This window comes from Leucopleurus acutus, assembly GCF_964270905.1.
Source record: "Leucopleurus acutus genome assembly, chromosome: 9".
NCBI lineage: Eukaryota > Metazoa > Chordata > Mammalia > Artiodactyla > Delphinidae > Leucopleurus > Leucopleurus acutus.
The window spans coordinates 65,885,402-65,906,076 of record NC_139144.1 but is presented as its reverse complement, the minus strand read 5'-3'; the positions used below and the strand labels follow the sequence as shown (position 1 = coordinate 65,906,076).

At 40.4% G+C, this 20,675-nt stretch overlaps 2 protein-coding genes across 3 annotated transcripts in view; one reads left to right on the top strand and one right to left on the bottom strand.

Moving 5' to 3' along the window:
- BMPER (BMP binding endothelial regulator) overlaps positions 1 to 20,675 on the bottom strand; it is a gene marked incomplete at its 3' end in the record, with an annotated part of 184,001 nt that overhangs the window by 107,572 nt on the left and 55,754 nt on the right. The window contains exon 4 of the mRNA XM_082846833.1: positions 1,023 to 1,105. Coding sequence (XP_082702959.1) covers positions 1,023 to 1,105 — 83 coding nt within the window. The remainder of the gene's footprint in view (positions 1 to 1,022; positions 1,106 to 20,675) is intronic.
- LOC309966353 (non-histone chromosomal protein HMG-14-like) lies at positions 3,956 to 4,694 on the top strand (the record flags this gene model as incomplete). 2 transcript variants are annotated; one of them, XM_082846316.1, is made up of 2 exons in its annotated part: positions 3,956 to 4,111; positions 4,337 to 4,694. In XM_082846316.1, 2 exons carry the CDS (start codon positions 3,956 to 3,958, stop codon positions 4,484 to 4,486), a joined length of 306 nt encoding a protein of 101 aa, XP_082702442.1. In that variant the 3' UTR covers positions 4,487 to 4,694. The 2 variants fall into 2 exon arrangements, with proteins under 2 accessions (XP_082702442.1, XP_082702443.1); XM_082846317.1 differs by having other exon boundaries at positions 3,956 to 4,135; positions 4,361 to 4,694.

The following is a 20,675-nucleotide window of genomic DNA, read 5'->3' as shown; positions in this document are numbered from 1 at the left end:
TTAATCTATTATTCATATCTGTTCTAACTACTGCTTATTTTCATAAATAATTTAGATTACTACATAAATAAACTGAACATTTAACTGAACAAGTAACTGAAGATCTTACAAGTGAACATGCCCACTGTGGGCTTATGCAAAGAACATGATTACATAAAATTTAGATTTCAATAAACTAAATGTCAATATACTTGCGATAAGATCAGAGAGAAATATGCATTATTATACTAACCTTGGTTCTCCTTTAAATGCAAAAGTATACCCTTGAACAGTGAAATGAGACTGGGGGAAAATGATTTAACAGTATCTTCTCTACAGAGAAAAATTTTAAAATTATGTCAAAATTAGATGATCATTTTTTTAACAGAGTATTTCTTTAAAGAAAAGGAATTAGACAGTTTCAATTCTTCATTTCCCCTTTGGTTTATCTTGCCTGTTGAAGACCTGTAACGATTAGAGCCACAGGGAAACAGTTCTCTTTGCAGAGTTCAGCAAGCACCAGGCACAGTGGGCTCCCTAGGATCCAAACTGGTGGTTCTTAAATTTGTTGCGTTGAAATCATTGAGGTTACAATGTACTAACTGCTTTGATTTAACACAGTCTGCAGACTGGCTCCTGCTCAAAATGTTTCTAAATCAAAAAAAGGGAAACATATATCCTCTAACAATACCTCTTTCTGCTAATAAGAATTCGTGTTTTGCAAAGCTGACTCACAGGAAGACATGAATTTTCCCCAAGGACATATGCATCTTCTCAGAGTTTTTCCAGGCACAGTTTAACAATGGTGAACAATTCTGCTATGCGTTTCTGGAAGCAAGTCCCATGCAATATCTATCCTGTAACTGTCTTGTTATGGTGACTGTCACAATAAATTTGGACAAGGATACAGTTGGTTTTTCATTTGTTTCTCATTTTTGTTTTGCTTTTTTCTTTGGAGTTTTGTTCTGTGATATCGGGAAAGGTTTTCTGAAGAGGACTTTATGGATTTCTTGTCACTGGAGAGTAAAATAGATGGACTTTACCTGGCACTGGCGCAGGACACAGGCTTCAGCAGGACTCTGCCATTTGAAGGAGCTGTTATAGGTACTTCCTTCATAGGTACAACCTAGACGAAACACAGAAGCAGGAAGAAAGGCCAAGAATGAATGTGGGTTTCCTTTATCTTTGAAGCAAAAGAAGTTATGTCTTCTAAGCCAGAACTAGCGATCATAGGAACCACCATGCTCCTTGGCTATTTTCCTCCAAACACAACTAAGACTGCTGAATATCCACTTAGCTTTCACTTACATTAATTCTTTGACTACTGAAAAGATTAACCTCACAGACTATATTTTCAAATAGAAAACCACTGATTGATGAACTCTCTTGGCCAAAATGCATAACCTCGTGACTTTATTTATGCCTAGTCAAGTATGAGGAGGACCAGGGCTCAAAACACCACTTTAAAAGGGGACTTTACACAACACTACATGAACTTAAGATTGCTGAAGGTCAAGAGGTAAATGTAAAACATGGTAAGAAATAAAAGCGAAAAATTAAAATATAGGAAATGATTGCAAAATTCTATACCCATCTAAGACTCCTGACAAGCTACTACTGTCTTCAACAGATGAAACCTTCCAAGCCTTGCCTCCAAGCTCTAAGAGCTATGATTTCATATTTCACTTTGATTTTACTTTTAGGTATGAACTAGATTAAGGAAATCTGAAACTAACAATATATGGATTATCACATGTTAATTCACTAGCCAAAACAGAAGTCATGATTATTCATTGGCAAAAACAGAAGTCAAAGGCCAGAGATTCTCAGAAAAGGAAACAAGTTTAAGTCTCTGTAGAGAAAGAGCCAAAGAAATAATGATGCAAGGATCACAACCTAGATCTTGAATTAGTTTGCCCAAATAACATCCTCCACCTTGTGAGTTACATTTTCTGGGAAGATGCACCTGGCTATGCCACTAGTAATTGCACAATAGATTATTAGGAGCACACCAGGCAAATGGAATTTACCAATTATAGCCCAACTGCTTAGCCCAAAGAGTACAGCAGCAGGAACACACACATGGGATAATGCAGAAATAAAAGGGCCTGCCCCTCTGTACCAGTGATTGACTTCTGCCAAGCCAATCAACCTCAATTCACATCAGTTTTTCTTGTCCAAGATACAAAGAGGAGACTCACCTCCTTCTCTGAATTCTTTTAGATACTGCAGTGGTAATAAAAAAACAAAACAAAACAAAACAAAAAAACAACCTCAATACAAACAGAAAAATAAAGGACTTAAGATTTCAATAGATGTTTTCATAAACTTGGAACCATGATTTGAATTCCCAGAGAATTATGAATGACTGAAAAGAGCTCAGTAACACTCTTCTCTCTAGTTCCTACAAATCAAATTACTAAAGTACACAGCTGATTGGAACCATATTAGGAAATGCTTTCACTCTATATTTTTTAATTTCCTTTGCATGAAGTGTTACAGCGATAAAATGTTCAACCACAGGAACGCCTAGCACACTACAAATACTTACGCCAAACCCAGAATGAACACAGTAAATTTTCAACAATGAAAACAAGTATAAAATAATTTGGGCTAGCATAAATCTTACGGAACAAACGCACTTACAAAAGACGTGCCATGCGCATGTCTGATCCACTACCACAGACTTACTCGGTTAATAAATAACTTGTTCCGAGAGATGGAGGTGGGGAAATCAGAGGACCAAATCCAATTCATGTTAAGTCCAAGTAAATATGAAATGCCTGCCAAGTCTGCCAGTGGAGTTTCCAAATATGTTATATATTTTCAGCCTCTGGATTAAAAAAAAAACTGAAAGAAAGAGTGATTTTTATGCTGTTAATAGGGCAGGCAAAGAGCTTGCCTTTTTTACTTTGAAGGAGGAAGTACACTACAAGCCCATAGAGACCAGGCAGGAACTGCAGGCCAAGAGACTGTTCCCAGACAATGCCAGGCCATGTGCAAAGGGCTTCCAGGAGTAGGGCAGACCTCTCTGGATTATTCCACCCAAAATGGGGTAAAAGGTATTGGCACCAGTGGTCCACAATGCAGGGAACCCAGCAATGTTTTCTGCTTCAAATAACTCAACAGGAAGGCTGGCTCCTCCACCACAGTTTAACATATAAATACCCAGGTCAAATTATGATGAGCTTCATTGCCTAACTGCCCTTGTTGACACGTCAGTCTACCACACCTGAGTCCATATAATAGATTTTCCCAAATGCCGGATGAGTCTGAATGAATGAATAGACTCAAAAATATAGGCGTTAACCTCTTTCAAAAGTATAATCCATACCTTACCTACCCTCAACAGCATTGATTGGTTTTGGAGACTCCAATAGACAAAGCATCCTAGTAGATTTCATATGTAAGGGATTCTTGGGGATAAGATAATTTCAGAAAGGACATTTTCACTGCTCTTTGGGTTCATGTTCTAAGACAAACATCTTAATGCAAGACACTAACATGAGCTGTGTGAAGACTCACACATACACACAATCAAAGAGAACCTCAGATTTACTCCAGACTTACTTCTTATTCTCTGTAAGGCAAATTTCTTTATAATAAAATCTATTTACCACCAATTTTATGCTGTTAATAGGGCAGACAGGCAATATCTTGTCCCTCTTTTCATTGAAACTCCAGAGGAGGAATATATTAAATAACTACTATTGGCCAGGGTAGAAAAAGAGGCAAAGCAAATTCTCCATCATACATTGAGGCAGTGTTTCTCAAACCATCTCTAGTGAAAGGTTTGTTTTGCTTTTATTTTTCCAATCCAATGTGGGCCAATACTTTCATAAAATATAATAGTGAGCAGCTCGGGCGTTGGGAGGAGCGGCAGCGGCCAGGCAGCCCAGCTTCGCGAAGGCTCTCGGCGTGCCGCGGCCCGCAGGCACCCAGCACGCACCCGGCACGCGCCCACCCCGCCGCCACGATGCCCAAGAGGAAGGTCAGCTCCGCCAAGGGGGCGGCGAAGGAGGAGCCCAAGAGGAGATCGGCGAGGTTGTCAGCTAAACCGGCTCCTGCAAAAGTGGAAAGGAAGCCAAAAAAGGCGGCAGGAAAGGATAAATCTTCTGACAAAAAAGTTCAAACAGAAGGGAAAAGGGGGGCTTCCCTGGTGGCGCAGTGGTTGAGAGCCCGCCTGCCGATACAGGGGACACCGGTTTGTGCCCTGGTCCGGGAAGATCCCACATGCCGCGGAGCGGCTGGGCCCGTGAGCCATGGCCTCTGAGCCTGCGCGTCTGGAGCCTGTGCTCCGCAACAGGAGAGGCCACAACAGTGAGAGGCCCGCGTACTGACAAAAAAAAAAAAAAAGGGAAAAGGGAAAAGGGGAGCAAAGCGAAAACAGGCTGAAGTGGCTAACCAAGAGACTAAAGAAGACTTACCTGCAGAAAATGGAGAAACTAAAAATGAGAAGAGCCCAGCTTCTGACGAAGCAGGAGAGAAAGAAGCCAAGTCTGATTAATATCACACACCTGGTCCTATCAGTAGTGCCTGTTTCCCTTCTTGTACAACCCAGAGGAATATTTTTATCAACTATTTTGTAAATGCAAGTTTTTTAGTAGCTCTAGAAACATTTTTAAAAAGGAAGGAATCCCACCTCATCCCATTTTTTAAGTGTAAATGCTTTTTTTTAAGAGGTGAAATCATTTGCTGGTTGTTTATTTTTTGGTACAACCAGAAAATTGTGGGATATTGAATATGGGAGGTTTGATTGTCTTGGGTGTCAGCTTAACTTTCCACAGATGGAGGGTAGCTTTTCTATCCTATAATACAAAGCACACTAAATGGCATTTTGGAGTCAGTTGTGCATTTAACGTCTTAAACACTTTAAATTACTTCTCTTCCCACGTTGTTTTTGGTAGAATTGTCTCCTAAAGCAAACCACTCACCCCTTGATCTTGGCTCTCCTGGGCAGAATTTTGTGCACTCTGTAACATCTTTGGTCGTGGTAATCCAGTTCTTCTAGTAACTGTTAATGTGCTGTGAACAATTGACAATTTGAGTATGTAGTGTATATGATATTAAATTGTGAATTAGTGGGACTTACAATGTAACAGCATATCAATATTTGAAGATATTGGTACCTGATATCCTGTGAAGGAAAATTTGCCCCCAAATTTTAAGCTGGAAAGTCACTGGAATAACTGTTCAGAAAAGAATCACAACTATATGATTTTTTAGGTTTTTGGTATGTATGTTGAGAATTGTGTACAAATTGAAATGTCTGTGCACTGATCCTCAAAAAACCAATAAAATCTCAATTATGAAAGGATTTCTTGAAGCACATGAAAATATATATATATATAATAGGACTTCGCTGGTGGTGCAGTGGTTAAGAATCCACCTGCCAATGCAGGTACACAGGTTTGATCCCTGGTCTGGGAAGATCCTACATGCCTAGGAGCAACTAAGCCTGTGCGCCACAACTACTGAGCCTATGCTCTGGAGCCCGCAAGCCACAACTACTGAGCCCGTGAGCCACAACTACTGAAGCCCACATGCCTAGAGACTGTGGTCCGCAACGAGAAGCCACCACAATGAGAAGCCCACGCACCGCAACGAAGAGTAGCCCCCCACCCACGCGCAGCAACGAAGACCCAATGCAGCCAAAAGTAAATAAATAAATTTATAAAATAATAAGATTACTATAAAAATTAAATTTAAAAGATTAAGGCAAAATATAAATTTTTATTATTATATGTAACAGGTATAGAATTACTTTGTAGAATCATGATAAACATTTCTAGTTGCTTACTCTCCGATTCTGTACTTTTCTCATGGAGACCGGCACCGTCGTTTCTGGACCATTGGTGACCTGCAGAGCACATTTTGGGTTGCACTGCATTGAGGGATGTGTCATGGGGTGGAGGAGCAACCCAAAGAAGCAATCAAAAGATTTCAATCTTAGATATCTAGAACTAGAAGCAAACTTGCAGATAATCTACTTTCTCTCTTTCATTTACACATAAGAAAATTTGCACAAAAAAGATTAAAGTGGCTTACTCAAAGTTAGAAGGCATTTGGTGTGAAACTAACACTAGAACCTGGTCCTGTATGAAATCCTCATTTTCACATACAGGTCTAAATTGGCAGAATTATTTGGACACTTTCTAATTCATAATATCCTTTGCATTGAGGATTTCATGGCCCGGGGCGGGGGGGGGGGCAGGAAATCAACTCTGTCCTTATAAAATTAAATGATAGCAGATCCAGGAACTAAATGAAAGAGTGGGTAAGCTGGGCAGGCAGGGAAATGGTTAGGCAACCAGTAAAGTCACTTTTCCTTTATCTTTAAATATTTTTAAATAAACTTTCGACAAGGCAATTTATAAACATTCATTAGTTTTCTTCGGGTGATAAAAAGCTTTTTAGATTCCACGAGCATCATGAAAACCATCCATACTGTAGCAGGAAGAAGTGATTATTTTCTGGTTAAATCACTGTAATATACTTAAACCAGCAGCTCTCAATCTAGAGTGATTTTGCCTTCCCCCTCCAATTCCCCACCCAGAGGACTTTTTGTAATGTTGGGAGATATTTTCAGATGTCACAGGTCGGGAATAAAGATGCTTACGTGTCTCTAGTTCACAGAGGCCAGGGGTGCTGCTAAACACTCCACAATGCGCAACAAAGAATCAATCAGCTCACAATGTCAACTGTGCCAAGGCTGGGAAACCTTGAGCTAAACCATCATATGTAGCCACAAATGATTCTTCTATACAAAACTAAAATAATACAAAAACAAGCCTAAATTAGCTACACGCCACTTGTACATTTATTTCAGCTTTTTATATTAAATATTTTCAGGGTGGGGAAGAATTTCAGAGCACTTTTTTAAACAGACACTCTTGCAGAGACGCTTGGCCTAGTTAACTAGTCAACTGGTCAACTCGGCAATGGAAACAGGAAGCACACAAACAAATTGAATCCACAATTAAGCAATAAAACTCACTTTTCCTATTAGCTGTGACCTTTTTCAGCAGCCACATTATGCCAAGGGAGACAGAATACTACACATTTTCATCATTCTGTTGTTAAAATAACTGTTAAAAATCATCAGGACCATAAAAAAGATAGCATTGGCCATCTAATGAGCCTTAGCTCCACCCAGTCTCACCCTTCTAGTCTTAATCCTCTCTTTTTTCAAGTTAACATTTAGCCTAAGAGCAGAGAACTGCATCTTATCGTTACCAATAACTTAACCCTTGGCACCCAAGGGCCTCACAACATGGCCCCAACCTACCTTTCCAGTGTTTTCCCTTCATTCCTGCAACTCCATCTAGGTCCCAGGGGTTAGCCACCTTTCCCTGATCCTAATGAACTCGAATACTTCTTTAAATAGGTTCAAGTTCTTCAAGGCTATCCGGCTTCTGCCTCTATCATCTCACTGAAACGTCACTCTCTTGGGCTGCAGCTGCCTACACGTGCCCAATCCAAGGGGACACTCAACCCTTAATCTTATTATCTTATAAGACTTCTCTGTGGCAAGCTGACCACATTTTCCTTTTTCCATCACTCCCTCCCAACCCTGCTCCCTCCTCCCCCCACTTTCCAGATGTTCTCTTCCTATTATCTTTCCATTCCCTCCACTCCTACCTCAACTAAGCTGCTGGTTGTTCCTCACCTGGACTATTACAACAGGCTCACTGCTTTTGGCTGGGATAGGGTCCTTTTTCAGGCATCCTCCTGCACTGCTACCAGTGTGCGCTCTTTCAAATCCAGGTCTTATTATCTCATTCACATACTTGAACTCTATCAATGACTGATGGTTCTCAACCCGGCTGAAGTGTATACTGGTTCCTATCCCCAAGTTCTCTTCTCTAGACCAGTAGGATCAGAGTCTCTGGTGGTAGGAAGTGAAAGAGGAATCTAATGTGCAGCCAGGATGGAAAACCACTGAACTTTACTATACAATTCAAACTTCTTAACGTATACAACTCTCAGGTCTGGCCTTGACTCACTTATTTATTCTCTTTGCTGCTGCTCCCAAACTCCCCAGACTGCAGACATGCTGCACTTAGAATTCTCCCAAATATGGCCGGATAATCTCATCCTATGATTTCGCAAATGCTGGTCCCGTCTTGAAAAACCCAGATCTCCTCCATTCCCTCCAACTCCATCATCCCCACAAGGACACAAAGGTCACCCAGGCTCTCCTTCTTTGCCTGGCTAACTCCTCTTTCAAGATTCAACTCAAGGTCACAGCCTCTAGGAAGCCTTCTTGGAAACTTCCCCACTGAGGGTGTGCTCTTGTGCTCCTACTCCAAGAAGACTTGTCCTTTCAAACACCTATTCTAGGTCATTCACAATACTTTGTGTGTAGCAAGTACTTAATCAATGTTTCATTTCATTAATAATATATAGTAAGCACCAATATTTGCAGCTATTCCTGCAAAACACAGGGAAAAAGAAATGGAGAAAGAATGACATTCCTTGGACGTCCTGTCTTCTCTTTTGGCAGGTAGACTAGTTCAATTCACTATTCCACCTCCAGAAACAGCAAAGTTTTCCTGGAGCAACTCAGATGCCAAAGTCTGTCTCTTCTAACACCGACCCCCATCCGCAGTCCCCCATGGACCAGGTCAGCTAGGGCTGAACACAATGAAGGAAAGTCCTTGAGCATACCAGCACCTACTGACCCTCAGAAATGAGAAACATATCAACACCTTCTCGGTCCCCTCTTCCCATACTGTGCACACCTCATTTTAAGTTAATTTTCAGGAGGGTGCCTTTTCTTTCCAAAATCAACTTTGATGCACCAAGTTACTGGTTTATTTTTGTCTTGTTTTATGGGGGGTGGGGGGGAGTAGCATGCAAACTGCCATATTTATTTAAATGAAACCAACCGTATGGTCTTTGAAATCGGTTCATGCCACATGGTACAGGGAAGCAGAGAAGACAGGTCTGCCAATCTTTGCTGTTTCTGGGCCACCTGATCGGGCAGCCCCACCCCCAAGACTTGGTCAATAAGCCCCAGATTACCCCAGCCCAATACAATTTTTTAATGAACCATTTTTTCAGACACTGTTCTCCAGGAATATACGGAAGTATAATCAAAAGGGATAAACATAAAACCTGACTAGCCATTCTAGGGCTTAAGTTGTGTCCTTAGGAGTTCATTTAAAACAGGCTTTGCAGACTTCCGGGAAGATGGCGGAAGAGTAAGACGCGGAGATCACCTTCCTCCCCACAGATACATCAGAAATACACCTACACGTGGAACAACTCCTACAGAACACCTACTGAACGCTGGCAGAAGACCTCAGACCTCCCAAAAGGCAAAAAACTCCCCACGTACCTGGGTAGGGCAAAAGAAAAAAGAATAAACAGAGACAAAAGGATAGGGACGGGTCCTGCACCAGCAGGAGGGAGCTGTGAAGGAGGGAAGATTTCCACACACTAGGAAGCCCCTTCGCGGGCGGAGACTGCGGGTGGCGGAGGGGGGGGAGCTTCGGAGCCGCGGAGGAGAGCGCAGCAACAGGGGTGCGGAGGGCAAAGCGGAGAGATTCCAGCACAGAGGATCAGGGCCGACCGGCACTCACCAGCTGAGAGGCTTGTCTGCTCACCCGCCGGGGCGAGCGGGGCTGGGAGCTGAGGCTCGGGCTTCAGTCGGAGCGCCGGGAGAGGCCTGGCGTTGGCGGCGTGAACACAGCCTGCAGGGCGTTAGTGCACGGCGGCTAGCCGGGAGGGAGTCCGGGGAAAAGTCTGGGCCTGCCGAAGAGGCAAGAGACTTTTTCTTCCCTCTTTATTTCCTGGTGCGCGAGGAGAGGGGATTAAGAGCGCCGCTTAAAGGAGCTCCAGAGACGGGCGCGAGCCGCGGCTAAAGGTGCGGACCCCAGAGACAGACATGAGACGCTAAGGCCGCTGCTGCCGCCACCAAGAAGCCTGTGTGCAAGCACAGGTCACTATCCACACACCCCCTTCCGGGGAGCCTGTGCAGCCCGCCGCTGCCAGGGTCCCGGGATCCAGGGGCAACTTCCCTGGGAAAACGCACGGCGCACCTCAGGCTGGTGCAACGTCACGCCGGCCTCTGCCGCCGCAGGCTCGCCCCGCCCTACGTGACCCTCCCTACCCCCCGGCCTGAGCGAGCCAGAGCCTCCGAATCAGCGGCTCCTTTAACCCCGTCCTGTCTGAGCGATGAAGAGACGCCCTCCGGCGACGTACACGCAGAGGCGGGGCCAAATCCAAAGCTGAGCCCCGGGAGCTGTGAGAACAAGGAAGAGAAAGGGAAATCTCTTCCAGCAGCCTCAGGTGCAGCGGATTAAAGCTCCACAATCAACTTGATATACCCTGCATCTGTGAAATACCTGAATAGACAACCAATCATCCCACATTAAGGAGGTGGACTTTGAGAGCAAGATTTATTATTCTTTCCCTTTTTCCTTTTTTTGTGTGTATGTGTATGCTTCTGTGTGAGATTTTGTCTGTATAGCTTTGCTTCCACCATTTGTTCCGGGTTCTATCCATCTGTATTTTTGGGTTTTTTTTTTCCTCTTAATAATTATTATCTTTTTTAATAACTTCATTATATTTTATCTTACTTTATTTTATTTTACTTTGTCTTCTTTCTTTTTTTCTTCCTTCCCTCCTTCCTTCCTTGCTCCCTCCCTCCCTCCTTTCTTTCTTTCTACTTCTACTAATTCTTTCTTTCTACTTTCTCTCCCTTTTCTTCTGAGCCGTGTGGATGAAAGGCTCTTGGTGCTGCAGCCAGGAGTCAGTGCTGTGCCTCTGAGGTGGGAGAGCCAACTTCAGGACACTGGTCCACAAGAGGCCTCCAAGGCAAAAATCTCCCACAGATCTCCATCTCAACGCCAGCACCCAGCTTCACTCAACAACCAGCAAGCTACAGTGCTGGACATCTTATGCCAAACAACTAGCAAGACAGGAACACAACCCCACCCATTAGCAGAGAGGCTGCCCAAAATCATAATAAGTGTACAGACACCCCAAAACACACCACCAGACATGGACCTGCCCACCAGAAAGACAAGATCCAGCCTCATCCACCAGAACACAGGCACTAGTACCCTCCACCAGGAAGCCTACACAACCCACTGAACCAACCTTAGCCACTGGGGACAGACAACAAAAACAACAGGAACTACAAACCTTCAGCCTGCAAAAAGGAGACCCCAAACACAGTAAGATAAGCAAAATGAAAACACAGAAAAACACAAAGCAGATGAAGGAGCAAGATAAAAACCCACCAGACCTAACAAATGAAGAGGAAATAGGCAGTCTACCTGAAAAAGAATTCAGAATGATAGTAAAGATGATCCAAAATCTTGGAAACAGAATAGACAAAATGCAAGAAACATTTAACAAGGACCTAGAAGAACTAAAGGTGAAACAAACAATGATGAACAACACAATAAAGGAAATGAAAAATACTCTAGATGGAATCAATAGCAGAATAACTGAGGCAGAAGAACGGATAAGTGACCTGGAAGATAAAATAGTGGAAATAACTAATGCAGAGCAGAATAAAGAAAAAAGAATGAAAAGAACTGAGGACAGTCTCAGAGACCTCTGGGACAACATTAAACGCACCAACATTCGAATTATAGGGGTTCCAGAAGAAGAAGAGAAAAAGAAAGGGACTAAGAAAATATTTGAAGAGATTATAGTTGAAAACTTCCCTAATATGGGAAAGGAAATAGTTAATCAAGTCCAGGAATCACAGAGAGTCCCATACAGGATAAATGCAAGGAGAAATATGCCAAGACACATATTAATCAAACTGTCAAAAATTAAGTACAAAGAAAACATATTAAAAGCAGCTAGGGAAAAACAACAAATAACACACAAGGGAATCCCCATAAGGTTAACAGCTGATCTTTCAGCAGAAACTCTGCAAGCCAGAAGGGAGTGGCAGGACATATTGAAAGTGATGAAGGAGAAAAACCTGCAACCAAGATTACTCTACCCAGCAAGGATCTCATTCAGATTTGATGGAGAAATTAAAACCTTTACAGACAAGCAAAAGCTGAGAGAGTTCAGCACCACCAAACCAGCTCTACAACAACTGCTAAAGGAACTTCTCTAGGCAAGAAACACAAGAGAAGGAAAAGACCTACAATAACAAACCCAAAACAGTTAAAAAAATGGGAATGGGAACATACATATCAATAATTACCTTAAATGTAAATGGACTAAATGCTCCCACCAAAAGACACAGATTGGCTGAATGGATACAAAAACAAGACGCATATATTTGCTGTATACAAGAGACCCACTTCAGACCTAGAGACACATACAGACTGAAAGTAAGGGGATGGAAAAAGGCATTTCATGCAAATGGAAACCAAAAGAAAGCTGGAGTAGCAATTCTCATATCAGACAAAATAGACTTTAAAATAAAGACTATTAGAAGAGACAAAGAAGGACACTACATAATGATCAAGGGATCAATCCAAGAAGAAGATATAACAATTGTAAATATTTATGCACCCAACATAGGAGCACCTCAATACATAAGGCAAATACTAACAGCCATAAAAGGGGAAATCGACAGTAACACTTTCATAGTAGGGAACTTTAACACCCCACTTTCACCAATGGACCGATCATCCAAAATGAAAATAAATAAGGAAACACAAGCTTTAAATGATATATTAAACAAGATGGACTTAATTGATATTTATAGGACATTCCATCCAAAAACAACAGAATACACATTTTTCTCAAGTGCTCATGGAACATGCTCCAGGATAGATCATATCTTGGGTCACAAATCAAGCCTTGGTAAATTTAAGAAAATTGAAATTGTATCAAGTATCTTTTCCGACCACAACGCTATGAGACTAGATATCAATTACAGGAAAAGATCTGTAAAAAATACAAACACATGGAGGCTAAACAATACACTACTTAATAACGAAGTGATCACTGAAGAAATCAAAGAGGAAATCAAAAAATACCTAGAAACAAATGACAATGGAGACACGACGACTCAAAATCTATGGGATGCAGCAAAAGCAGTTCAAAGAGGGAAGTTTATAGCAATACAATCCTACCTTAAGAAACAGGAAACATCTCGAATAAACAACCTAACCTTCACCTAAAGCAATTAGAGAAAGAAGAACAAAAAAAACCCCAAAGCTAGCAGAAGGAAAGAAATCATAAAAATCAGATCAGAAATAAATGAAAAAGAAATGAAGGAAACAATAGCAAAGATCAATAAAACTAAAAGCTGGTTCTTTGAAAGGATAAACAAAAGTGATAAACCATTAGCCAGACTCATCAAGAAAAAAAGGGAGATGACTGAAATCAATAGAATTAGAAATGAAAAAGGAGAAGTAACAACTGACACTGCAAAAATACAAAAGATCATGAGAGAGTACTACAAGCAACTCTATGCCAATAAAATGGACAACCTGGAAGAAATGGACAAATTCTTAGAAAGGGATAACCTTCCAAGACTGAACCAGGAAGAAACAGAAAATATGAACAGACCAATCACAAGTAATGAAATTGAAACTGTGATTAAAAATCTTCCAACAAACAAAAGCCCAGGACCAGATGGCTTCACAGGCGAATTCTATCAAACATTTAGAGAACAGCTATCAGGTATCCTTCTCAAACTCTTCCAAAATATAGCAGAGGGAGGAACACTCCCCAACTCATTCTACGAGGCCACCATCACCCTGATACCAAAACCAGACAAGGATGTCACAAAGAAAGAAAACTACAGGCCAATATCACTGATGAACATAGATGCAAAAATCCTCAACAAAATACTAGCAAACAGAATCCAACAGCACATCAAAAGGATCATACACCATGATCAAGTGGGGTTTATCCCAGGAATGCAAGGATTCTTCAATATACGCAAATCAATCAACGTGATACACCATATTAACAAACTGAAGGAGAAAAACCATATGATCATCTCAATAGATGCAGAGAAAGCTTTTGACAAAATTCAACACCCATTTATGATAAAAACCCTGCAGAAAGTAGGCATAGAGGGAACTTTCCTCAACATAATAAAGGCCATATATGACAAACCCACAGCCAACATCATCCTCAATGGTGAACAACTGAAAGCATTTCCACTAAGATCAGGAACAAGACAAGGTTGCCCACTCTCACCACTCTTATTCAACATAGTTTTGGAAGTTTTAGCCACAGCAATCAGAGAAGAAAAGGAAATAAAAGGAATCCAAATCGGAAAAGAAGAAGTAAAGCTGTCACTCTTTGCAGATGACATGATACTATACATAGAGAATCCTAAAGATGCTACCAGAAAACTACTAGAGCTAATCAATGAATTTGGTAAAGTAGCAGGATACAAAATTAATGCACAGAAATCTCTGGCATTCCTATACACTAAGGATGAAAAATCTGAAAGTGAAATCAAGAAAACACTCCCATTTACCACTGCAACGAAAAGAATAAAATATCTAGGAATAAACCTACCTAAGGAGACAAAAGACCTGTATGCAGAAAATTATAAGACACTGATGAAAGAAATTAAGATGATACAAATAGATGGAGAGATATACCATGTTCTTGGATTGGAAGAATCAACATTGTGAAAATGACTCTACTACCCAAAGCAATCTACAGATTCAATGCAATCCCTATCAAACTACCACTGACATTTTTCACAGAACTAGAACAAAAAATTTCACAATTTGTATGGAAAAACAAAAGACCCCGAACAGCCAAAGCAATCTTGAGAATGAAAAACGGAGCTGGATGAATCAGGCTTCCTGACTTCAGACTATACTACAAAGCTACAGTAATCAAGACAGTATGGTACTTGCACAAAAACAGAAATATAGATCAATGGAACAGGATAGAAAGCCCAGAGATAAACCCACGCACATATGGACACCTTATCTTTGATAAAGGTGGCAGGAATGTACAGTGGAGAAAGGACATCCTCTTCAATAAGTGGTGCTGGGAGAACTGGACAGCTACATGTAAAAGAATAAGATTAGATCACTCCCTAACACCATACACAAAAATAATGGATTAAAGACCTAAGTGTAAGGCCAGAAACTATCAAACTCTTAGAGGAAAACATAGGCAGGACACTCTGTGACATAAATCACAGCAAGGTCCTTTTTGACCCACCTCCTAGAGAAATGGAAATAAAAACAAAAATAAACAAATGGAAACTTCAAAGCTTTTGCACAACAACGGAAACCATAAACAAGACCAAAAGACAACCCTCAGAATGGGAGAAAATATTTGCAAATGAAGCAACTGACAAAGGATTAATCTCCAAAATTTATAAGCAGCTCAGGCAGCTTAATAACAAAAAAACAAACAACCCAATCCAAAAATGGGCAGAAGACCTAAATAGACATTTCTCCAAAGAAGATATACAGACTGCCAACAAACACATGAAAGAATGCTCAACATCACTAATCATGAGAGAAATGCAAATCAAAACTACAAGGAGGTATCACCTCACACCAGTCAGAATGGCCATCATCAAAAATACTAGAAACAATAAATGCTGGAGAGGGTGTGGAGAAAAGGGAACCCTCTTACACTGTTGGTGGGAATGTAAATTGATACAGCCACTGTGGAGAACAGTATGGAGGTTCCTTAAAAAACTACAAATAGAACTACCATATGACCCAGCAATCCCACTACTGGGCATATACCCTGAGAAAACCATAATTCAAAAAGAGTCATGTACCAAAATGTTCATTGCAGCTCTATTTACAATAGCCCGGAGATGGAAACAACCTAAGTGTCCATCATCGGATGAATGGATAAAGATGATGTGGCATATATATACAATGGAATATTACTCAGCCATAAAAAGAAACGAAATTGAGCTATTTGTAATGAGGTGGCTAGACCTAGAGTCTGTCATACAGAGTGAAGTAAGTCAGAAAGAGAAAGACAAATACCGTATGCTAACACATATATATGGAATTTAAGGGAAAAAAATGTCATGATGAACCTAGGGGTGAAACAGGAATAAAGACACAGACTTACTAGAGAATGGGCTTGAGGATATGGGGAGGGGGAAGGGTAAACTGTGACAAAGCGAGGGAGAGGCATGGACATATATACACTACCAAACGAAAGGTAGATAGCTAGTGGGAAGCAGCCGTATGGCACAGGGAGATCAGCTCGGTGCTTTGTGACTGCCTGGAGGGGTGGGATAGGGAGGGTGGGAGGGAGGGAGACGCAAGCGGGAAGAGATATGGGAACGTATGTATATATATAACTGATTCATTTTGTTGTGAAGCTGAAACTAACATACCATTGTAAAGCAATTATACTCCAATAAAAAATAATAATAAAATTAAAAAATAAATAAATAAATAAAACAGGCTTTTATTACTCTTCAAGGCTGTACCTACCATGAATCCTGCTGGCAATTTTGCTTATTTTTAGCTAATGGGAGTTTTGTATTCAAACCATTTCCTCAATCCCAAGAGAAAGACTCAGACCTACGAATGGAGTTCTTAAGGAGTGGCGTGTGCCCCCTGGACACAACAGTCTTTTCCATAGCTTTTTTGTTTTGTTTTCCAATTTTGAATTAACCATATAATTGAAATGAAATAATCAACAATAGAAAAAGAAGTGATAGAAAGCTATTTAACCTAATTTTTGATGCTTTTGTGAATAAAATCCTACATACACAGAAATATCAGATAAGTACAGATGACTTGTAAATTCAACTCAGTTCACCAGTATAAAGGAAAACACAAGCTCCATGTGACTTACTTGGGTTTCTAATTTATGTGTTTATTGAGGACTATAAAGTAGATGAAACTGTGGCTCACAGGACCAGTCTCATGACTTTACAGTATTGTAATACATAAAATATCTGGCATAGATGTTAAGGTAATAGAACAGATTCGATAAGCCAGAAATGAATTAGGCTTCTATTCGATAAAATATGCTTTCAAACTTTTAATATAATCAATTCAATAAAGGAAATATGAAATGCATTAAGGACAAAATGCTTGCAACAACTTTTTAATATGAGCCACATCACCCATCATCCCTGCATTTGATCTGGTCTTACCATAAATACTTCTTAATTTAGGAGTGCTTCTACCTCTAGGCTGAATCAGTATTGCAGCAGCCATACTACCCCCAGCACTCCATTGTCAAATAGCCAACACCCATTGCTTCTCACCAGATGAAGAAGAAAGAACTATGTTGAGCTCATACTGAGCAAAAACAGAAAAAGAAGAAAACCTGGAGAGACTGTCCTGTGAAGTCATAAGCTTGGTTTTCCAATGTGGGCAGGAAAACATCACTAGAAGTCATTTCCAAAGATGAATTCCAGGGACTTCCCTGGTGGGGCAGTGGTTAAGAATCCACCTCCCAATGCAGGGGACACGGGTTTGAGCCCTGGTCCGGGAAGATCCCACATGCCGCGGAGCACCTAAGCCCCTGCTCCACAACTACTGAGCCCGCGAACCCAGAGCCCGTGCTCCACAACAAGAGAAGCCACCACAATGAGAAGCCTGTGCACTGCAACGAAGAGTAGCCCCCCTCGCTGCAACTAGACAAAGCCTGCGCACAGCAACTAAGACCCAAAGCATATACATATATGTATATGTATAGCTGATTCACTTTTTATAAAGCAGACATTAACACACCATTGTAAAGCAATTATACTCCAATAAAGATGTTTAAAAAAGACCCAACGCAGCCAAAAATAAATAAATAAATTTATTTTTAAAAAAAGATGAATTCCAAAAATATTTTCAGAAATATTATGTAAATAACCCTCCAACAGAAGAAAAGGAGAAAATTTAAATCACTGCATAATTGTTTTAGGTGAGGCATTGTACTTGGAATTTTCACACGTAATTTAATTTTATTATTATTATTATTATTTTATTTTTTTTTTTTTTGTGGTTCTTGGGCCTCTCACTGTTGTGGCCTCTCCCGTTGCAGAGCACAAGCTCCTGACGCGCAGGCTCAGCGGCCATGGCTCACGGGCCCAGCTGCTCTGCAGCATATGGGATCTTCCCGGACCGGGGCACGAACCCGTGTCCCGTGCATCGGCAGGCAGACTCTCAACCACTGCACCACCAGGGAAGCCCTAATTTTATTTTTATAAAAAGTACTCTAGGGCAGAAAACACTTTACCCCTAGTTTTTAAAATGAGGATCTAAGATTCAGAAAAGCTAAACTACTCTGTCCAGGTAACACACCCACTCTTTTTCTCTTACTCTAAAATCCATATTCCATTCATTCACTGGGTCCTGCCAGGCGCATGGGAGAAGCTCAAAAAGTAGTGGCTTCAAGAGTAGAAATGATGTCCCTGGGGAGGATAGTGTGCTGCCTTTCACTTGCTAACTTACATGATACTTTAACATCATGTTCCAGTGATGTCTTAAAACCAGTATTATAAAGTAAAATGCAGCTTTTGCAGCTGAAGAGGCAAGACCGATTCTGTGGATTTACATTTACTCTGTTCTAAATGCCTTTACCTTCGGCTATGAACCATGCTATGCCTCAGGCCTTTTGACATCACGAAGCAACAAATAACGAGGGATCAAAAGATCAAATTCAAACATCTCAGGTCAGATTCATGCATTTTTCAAAACAGGAACATGTTTCACAGTATGGGATGCACAGGAGCAGCTTAAGAAAATAAAATTTATTTGAAGACAGCAAAACAACCAACAATCTCATAGGATAAATTATGGCAGCCACAGATAAGAAGTCACAAATGGAATCCTCAGTTTCCTGAATGTAATTTCAAAGACATCAGTGAAAATCTCTTTGACGAGCATAAAGAAGAAATGAAAATATATACAACACACATACAAAATGCCATTTGCGTGACTAACATAGTGCCCTGCATCATTTTTACACTTTGGGAAGCATACCACACAGATGCAACCTTTATGGTTGATTAGATAGGATGTTAGGGCTCACTGTAAAAAAACTGTCAGATCTTACCACCTCCCTTTTTTCTCTTTTATATTTTGAAATAATTACAGATTCACAGGAAGGTACAAAAACTATACAGGGAGGTTCCACATACCCTTCACCCAGCCTCCCCCAGTGTTAACATCTTGCATGACCGTAGTACATATCAGAATCAGGAAACACACTGGTTGACATTGGTGTGGTCCACTGAGCTCATTCAGATTTTACTGATTTTACATGCACTCATTTGTGTGTGTATGTGTGTGTGTGTAGTTCTATTCAGTTGAATCACGTGTTTAAATTTGTGTAACCAATCAATATACAGAAGTGTACTATCACCACAAGGCCCTCTCAAGCTATTCATTTATAACTACATTCACTCCGCTTACAGCCTCCATCTCTAAGCCCTGACAACCACTAACTAGCTCTCCATCTGTGTAATTTTGTTATTCATGAACTTTATATAAATGGAATCATACAGTATGTAGCCTTTTGAGATTGGCTCTTTTCTCTCAGAATAGTTCTTTTGAGATCCATCCAAGTAGTTACAAGGATAAATAGTTTCTTCCTTTTTATTGCTGAGTAGAATTCCATGGTACGGATGTACCCCAGTTGGTTTAAACACTCACCCACTGAAGGACATCTGGGTAGCTTCCAGTTTTTTGCCCATTACAATTAAAGCTGCTGTGAACATTTGTGTACAGGATTTTGAGTGAACACAGGCTTTCATTTTACTGGGATAAATAGCCGAAAGTGTAATTGCTGAGTTATATGGTAAGTATATATTTAGTTCTAGAAGAAACTACCATAATGATTTCCAGAGTGGCTGAACCATTTATTTTCACCAGCAATATATGAGATTTTCCACATCTTCACCAGTATTTGGTGTTATCATGCTATATATATTATATATATATATATATATATATTTGCCATTTTGATAAGTGAGTAATGATATCACACTGTGGTTTTTATTTGCATTTTCCTGATGGCTAATGATGTTGAATATATTTTTATGAGCTTTATTGCCACCTGCATATACTATTTGATGAAATATCTCCAATTTTCTAATCAGATCTTTTTCTAATTAGATCTTTTTTTCTCTTCACAAGGTCTTCCACGAGGCATTTTTTTTTTTATTTTGATGAAGTCCAATTTATCAATTTTTCCTTTTTATGGGAAGTGCTTTTGGTGTCAAATGTAAAAGCTCTTTTTGCCCAACCCTAAATCTCAAAGATTTTCTCCTACATGCTTTCTATACACATTTTATAGTTTTACATTTCACATTTAAGTCCATGATCAATTTTCAGTTAATTTTTGTATAATCTATGAAGTTTATATCATGTTTCTTTTTCGCCTATTTTTGGTCTAATTCTTCCAGCACCATACGTTGGAAAGGTTAGCCTTCTTCCATTGAATTGCCTTGGCACCTTTGTCAAAAATCAGTTGGGCATACTTGTAGGAGTCTATTTCTGGGTTAATCCTTTTCCATTGATCTTTGTGTCTATTCTTCCACCAACACCACACTGTCTTTATTACTGTAGCTACACTATAAGTCTTGAAATTGGGTAGACTGATCCTTCTCACTTTACTCTTGTTTTACAGAAATTGTTTTAGTTATTCTACGTCTTTTGCCTTTTTATATAAATTTTAAAATAAGCTTCTCTATGTCTACCAAACCAAACCCCTGCTGGGCATACCCCTTTTTACACCATTTGAGAAGTATTTACATGGGAAAATCAGGCTTGATGCACCCATCATCCAGGAGCCTCTCCCAC